Source organism: Bubalus kerabau, chromosome 5 (assembly GCF_029407905.1).
Source record: "Bubalus kerabau isolate K-KA32 ecotype Philippines breed swamp buffalo chromosome 5, PCC_UOA_SB_1v2, whole genome shotgun sequence".
NCBI lineage: Eukaryota > Metazoa > Chordata > Mammalia > Artiodactyla > Bovidae > Bubalus > Bubalus kerabau.
In genome coordinates this window covers 109,117,770-109,123,891 of record NC_073628.1, presented here as the reverse complement: position 1 = coordinate 109,123,891, position 6,122 = coordinate 109,117,770, and the positions used below count along the sequence as shown (strand labels likewise).

Sequence of the window (6,122 nt, the reverse complement as noted above, 5' to 3'; positions counted from 1 at the left end):
GGATGATGGGAGTAGAAAGTCCTTTTCTGGCTCTGGAGTCACAGCTGGGTTCTCCGCAGTGTCGACGTCTGAGCGCCCTGCAAGCCACAGCAGAGCAGTAAGTTACTACCCTCGGATAAGGACGTCCTCTCCTTCCTTAAGGTAAGCAAGCTGATGTTGAAGGGTAGCGTGTGCCTCTGGATGGCAAGGAGAGTTTTCAATAAAATCATTTCTTTCCCAAGAACGCGTTTCAGGGTTTGATTTGGCCTCTCAAGGTAGTTTTACCTGCATCTCATCACATTTTCATCAGTGATGTAGCTGGAATCATTTTAAACGTCTTTACGGAGCAGACGTCATTCATGAAATCCATCGGTTTGGCATTTGCCTTCTTTGCAGGAAGTTTAAAATGCATATCGAGCACACAATCGGCATTGGTGTTTGGCTCCTCGGTACGAGTGAGACGCGTGTTCCAAGCAGGCAGAGAGATAGCACTTTGTCCCCCACTGGGCCCTGTCTAGTGTTCCACGGCTACGAGCCTCACTTGCACCCCTGCTAGCGCAGTGACCTTGGCCCTGAGGGGCTTGCATGGAAGGGAAGGGAGACCGTTGTGTAAGGTGTGCTCCTGCATTGTCTAAAACGGATCCCTTGATCCCTGGCAGCTTCCACAGGAGTTGTCTTGGAGCAGAGCCAGGATGAGTGCCCCGACCCCACCCAGACTCCTTGACCTGGCGGGAAGGCACTTGCTGAGGGCCGATGACTTGGACGTTTCTACTCTGGAGAGTCTGCCCACGGAGCTCTTCCCGCCCCTCTTCCTGGAAGCCTTTGACGGATATCGGACGGAGACCCTAAAAGCCATGGTGCAAACCTGGCCCTTTGTCCGCCTGCCTCTGGGGGCCCTGATTGACCTGCCTCATGTGGGGCCCCTACAAGCCGTGCTGGAAGCACTTGATGTTCTGCTTGCCCAGAAGGTTCGATCCAGGTGAGTCGGTCATGGGAACCTGGTCAAATCCTGGCAGTCCCAAGGAAGACGGCTGGGCTGAGAGAACGTAGATGGAACGGGATGGATCAGAGGGTTCTCAAGATAGCAACGAAGAAGCCTTGGTTGGCTATGAGGAATACCTTCTGGTAGCTCTACGTAAGGGTGCCTTAAGTGAAGGGGAGCCTTCTAGAATATCCCCCACCTCTACCCAATCATGCTTAGACTTACTAGGGTGGACAATCAGGCAGGAAAAGAGGGCAAAGGGGGATGGAGGAAAGTGAGGCAGAGAAGGAAGAGGGCGAGGCAGCTGGTGACGTCAGGAAGATTAAGTTACAGCACAGGCGGGCAGTCTGCTTTCCAAATGGGAGGCTGTTGTTTTGTTTTTTCGGTTTCTGCTGGTTTGTTTGTTTGTTTGTTTTTGACGGTGTGCATCTTACTACATCATTACCAATCTCCTTCTTCCTTCTTCTCCCAGGAGGTGCAAACTGCGGGTGCTAGATTTACGAAACACGGGCCAGAACTTCTGGAGCATGTGGTCTGGAGCCAGCAGTTATGGGTGCTCAGGCTCACGGATGGCAGCAGTGGCTGAGCCCAGGTCAACGACGAGGCAGCCCTCGACTCCACTGAAGGTTTTTCTAGACCTGTGCCTGAAGAAGAGGACCCTGGACAACTTCCTCACCTACTTCCTTCGGTGGGCGGAGCAGAGAAAGTCTTCCATCCGCCTGTGTTGCAAGAAGCTGAAGATCGTCTCAATGCCAATGGACAATATCGTGAAGGTCCTGAGCATGGTGCAGCTGGACTGTATCCAGGAGGTGCACGTGAGTTGCACCTGGAGTCTGTCCACCCTGGCCACACTCGCTCCTTTCCTGGGTGAGATGAGTAACTTGCAGAGACTCCGTCTCTCCCACATCCACGTGTCCGCCTTCAAGAAGCAGGAGCACGATCACGTTGTGCAAATCACCTCCCAGTTCCGGAGGCTGGGCCACCTCCGGGATCTCCATCTGGAGTCTCCTTCCTTCCTTGAAGGCTGCCTGGACCAGATGCTCAGGTGAGTGTGGACCACTGGCTAGGTAACCTTAAACACAACATGAGAACATCCAAAGGACCGTCTCTCACGGTGCTCTGTCCTGAGGTGTGGTGTCCCACAACCCCGCAAGTCAAGGGAGGGGGTGAAACTGATCGAGTGGCGCCTGTGAGGGGGTAGAGAGTATTATCTGGGGGTGTTCACTTCCCAGAGTCGGTAATTTCCTCCTAACGTGGAGGCATCTATGTGATCATGGTAAAAATAGGGAAGCGAACAGGACACTGACGAGGGGAAACGACATCAGAGCAGAGCATCCCTGAAGAGAAGCTCTGTGCTCCCCAGGTCAGTGCCCTCAGTGAACCCTGTCGGAAATGCCCTGTCTGTAGGGGATGGTGTTGTTGCTCTAAAGTCGGTTCCTGAGGCACGTCTCCCTAGAGCCTGGCCTGGCCAGAGATATAGGATCTGGGGCTCCACCTGGGGCTGAAGGAAGCCTTACCCGAAACCATTTTTCGATCCCCTCTCCCCACGTTAATATTCAGCGATGTCCACACTTGATGGAGGTGCTCTATGGCTCTCCTCACAGCATGTCCTTGCGATGCCATGATCCTCACTCATCCTCAGAAGGAAGTGGACTATGTGGTACTCCGCTCGATAGATGAGGAGAGAGTGTCTTTGAGATACTGTGCGGGGATTCGGTGCCACAGTGAGGCTGACAGCCCTCAGGCTAGAATGAGACGGGGCGAATCGGTGTGTTGACCCTCAGTGGATGGTCAGACTAATATCCGTCTCTTTGTAGCAACCTTTTGTCTATCAGCTGTATGCAACCTGGCACTCGGTTCCCAAGAACTAATTGCTTGGTTTCTCCCCAGGTGCCTGAAGTCCCCCTTGGACAGCCTGTCAATAACCAAGTGCTGGCTCACAGAATCGGACTTGACCCACGTGTCCCAGAGCCCAGACATCAGTCAGCTCAAGAGCCTGGATCTCAGCGGTGTCGCCATGACTGACTTTCGGCCTGAGCTCCTCCACGTTCTGCTGGAGAAAGTCGCAGCCACCCTCCAGGAACTGGACTTCGATGCGTGTGGGATCACGGACTCCCAGCTGCAGGCCTTCCTGCCTGCCCTGAGCCGCTGCTCCCAGCTCAGGGCCGTCAGCCTGTGTGGGAACCTCCTGTCCACGGCCGTCGTGGAGAAGCTGCTGCGACACACCGCTGTGCTGCCCTGTTTAAGGCAAGAGCGTTATCCCGCCCCTCAGGAGAGTTACAGCGCCCGGGGCGTTCTCCTGGAAGCGAGACTTGCCCGGCTTCGGGCTCAGCTGTTGGAGATTCTGAGAGACTTGGGACGTCCCAGGATCATCTGGATAAGCCTCAGCCCCTGTCCTCGCTGTGGGGAGGACGTATGCCATCACATGGAGCCCATTGTATACAGCTGTCCTGCCCCTGCCTAGGGGGTGGCCTCTATCAGAAGCTTTCTTCTGTGCACCTTGCCACTGAGATCTAGAACTTGGGGACGTCGTGAAGGCAACACAGACCCAGGGATTTTGACAGCTTAATGCCATTTGGAAAAGAAGAGGTGATAGTGGTGTTGGTACAGGACTACAGGCATAATGTAGATTCTGGGAGAGGATGGGACTTTCATGGACGTGTGCCTCTAGAATGTGATATGACCTGGGTGGTTACACGCTGGAGACCCATGTGTTGGATTTATCCCTGGGGAGATTGTTATAAAGCAATGGTTAGGAAATATCATAAGACACCCCTTATGTATGGAATCTACAAATAAACTTACTTGCAAAAGAGACTCACAGACTTGGAAAACGAACTCATGGTTGCCTAGGGGAAGGGACGGCAGGGGACTTTAGGAAGGTCATGTACATACAGCTATATAGAGTGATAACCAATAGGAATTATTGTATAGTACATGGAGCTCTGATCAATGTTATGTGCCAGCCTGGATTGAAGGGGGGTTTGAGGGATACATGTATGTATATGGCTGAGTCCTTTCACTGTTCATCTGAAACTATCACAACATTGTTAATAGGCTATACCCCAATACAAAATGTTTTTGGTGCTAAAAACATAAAAATACAATTCAAAAAAATTAAAAAAAAAAGAAATTGTCAGGAATAAATAAATCCTCTTGGTGAGTTAAACAGGAAAGAAATTTAAAATGAGACTGGATAAATGTATAGATGTGACATTTATTTTGTTGTAAAAGAAGAACATAATGTGACATTGTCCAATAAAAAATAATTAACAGAAATAAATAAAGAGACAATCATGGAAAATCAACTGTTGTCCTCCATGATGTATTATTCTGTGTTCAATTTATGACTCCGTTATCTTCAGCTACTGATAAAATTAGGCACATTGTTGTCCATGATTCAAAACCTTACCATTCCTATAATTTCTTTATTCTGTCTGGGGCATCTCCTGTGTTTGTGTGTGTGTTTGTATATGTGTGTGGTTAGTCACCTAGCCATGTTTGACTCTCTGGAATCCCATGGACTGTAGCCCGCCAGGCTCTTCTATGCATGGGATTCTCCAGGCAAGAATACTGCAGTGGGTAGCCATTCCCTTCTCCAGGGTATCTTCCTGACTCAGGGATCAAACCTTGGACTCCTGCACTGTGGGCAGATTTTGTACTGTCTGAGCCACCATGTAAGCCTTGTGGGGCAATTCTCACTTCTGTGCTTATTTCTTTGGCTGTTCAGCGCATTAATAACACAAAGGGGAACACAAAGTGTATCCAATGACCTACTGGAATGAAGAGCTCTTGGCAGGGCTCTCACTGATGACTCAGGCTATAACCTGGGGCATGGGTATTCTTCATGCTTGTACCAGTGGATGTATACATTGCAGTCGCTTGCGTTTCTGTATGTTTCACTGCCAAAGGCAAACTCCTCAGTTCTGCAAGATGTTTTCCACACTGCCAATAAGGTTGAATCTGGTTCCCACCATTCCATGCTTGTCATGGGTGAGTAGTGGTCCTCATGGATATAATCTAGTTGTGGCCAGGCATCCAAATTCCTTTTAGTAAATTGCTAAAAGAGCAAAAACATTTAATGTGCATTTATTATTTCCATACCACATTCCATATATATATATCATTTTGGGTGATTGGTCATATTGGAATAAATTGATAATTCCCATTACAATTCCAGTCCTTCCATAACAGAAAGGTCAAAGATAGCTTGTCTGGATATCAGAATGTTCAAATATACAACAAATATTGTTATGTATTACATATATCTCGCAGTCAGCTCTCCCTATCCTCAGCTTATCGTCCTCAGATTCAATCAACTACATATGATGCAGACTAAATTCACTGTTAAAAATATCCTCGTCTAAATGACCATTAGCAGTTGAACCATGGGTTGTTCAAGATTCACCAGTTATATAGACAGGTGAAGAGAGGCTGATTACAGCCTCTGATTACAGAGGCTGAACAGTCTCACTGTCTGCTGTCTGTTGCTTAGAGAACTAGGATAGATTATGGTATAATTCAGACATTAAGGTTGAAAATCAGGGGAAATGATGGTGTAGCTCTAAGTTAAGGCTAAAGGCCAGAGATTTAGGGCACCACTTGTATATGTACTGGAGTTTCAAGGTTCAGGAACCAGAAACTCCAGTATTCATGGCCAAGAAGAAAGAGAGGGAGAGCAATTGCCCTTGTTCCATTCAGGCCTCCAGAGGATAAGACAATACCCTCCCACACTGGTGAGGGCCGATCTCTTAACTCAGTCTACTGATTCCAATGCTAATCTTCTCTTGGAATTCCCTTGCAGATTCCCTCAGAATGAATGTTTGACCTGAGATCTGGGCATCTCATCTCACAGTGAAGTTGACTGTGAAATTTAATCCTCGCAGTGCATCTAAACAGAATGAAGCCAAATAAAGTTTCACTGAGAAGCATTCAGAGGCTGCAATTGTTTATTCTGTGGAGGAAGGGGATATAGGGATGAAATATAGCTCTTAGGCAGATCTTTGTTTCCCCCACAGTGAATAGAACGATGCACACACAGTTTATGAGATTTTTAGTAGGATCCAGTGAGATATTGCTTGTTGAGGGATTGGCTCTAGAGTTATTTAGAAAGATCTCCTTATCATGAAAGAACTCCATGACGCTTTCCCCTCCCCAACCC

The 6,122-nt window shown here is 48.5% G+C and overlaps 1 protein-coding gene across 1 annotated transcript; it reads left to right on the top strand.

The window, feature by feature from the left end:
• The first annotated feature begins 671 nt into the window (after positions 1-671).
• Positions 672-3,425, top strand: LOC129654304 (PRAME family member 12-like). Its single transcript, XM_055583803.1, has 3 exons — positions 672-958; positions 1,434-2,006; positions 2,852-3,425. Exons 1-3 carry the CDS (start codon positions 672-674, stop codon positions 3,423-3,425), a joined length of 1,434 nt encoding a protein of 477 aa, XP_055439778.1.
• Positions 3,426-6,122: the final 2,697 nt, after the last annotated feature.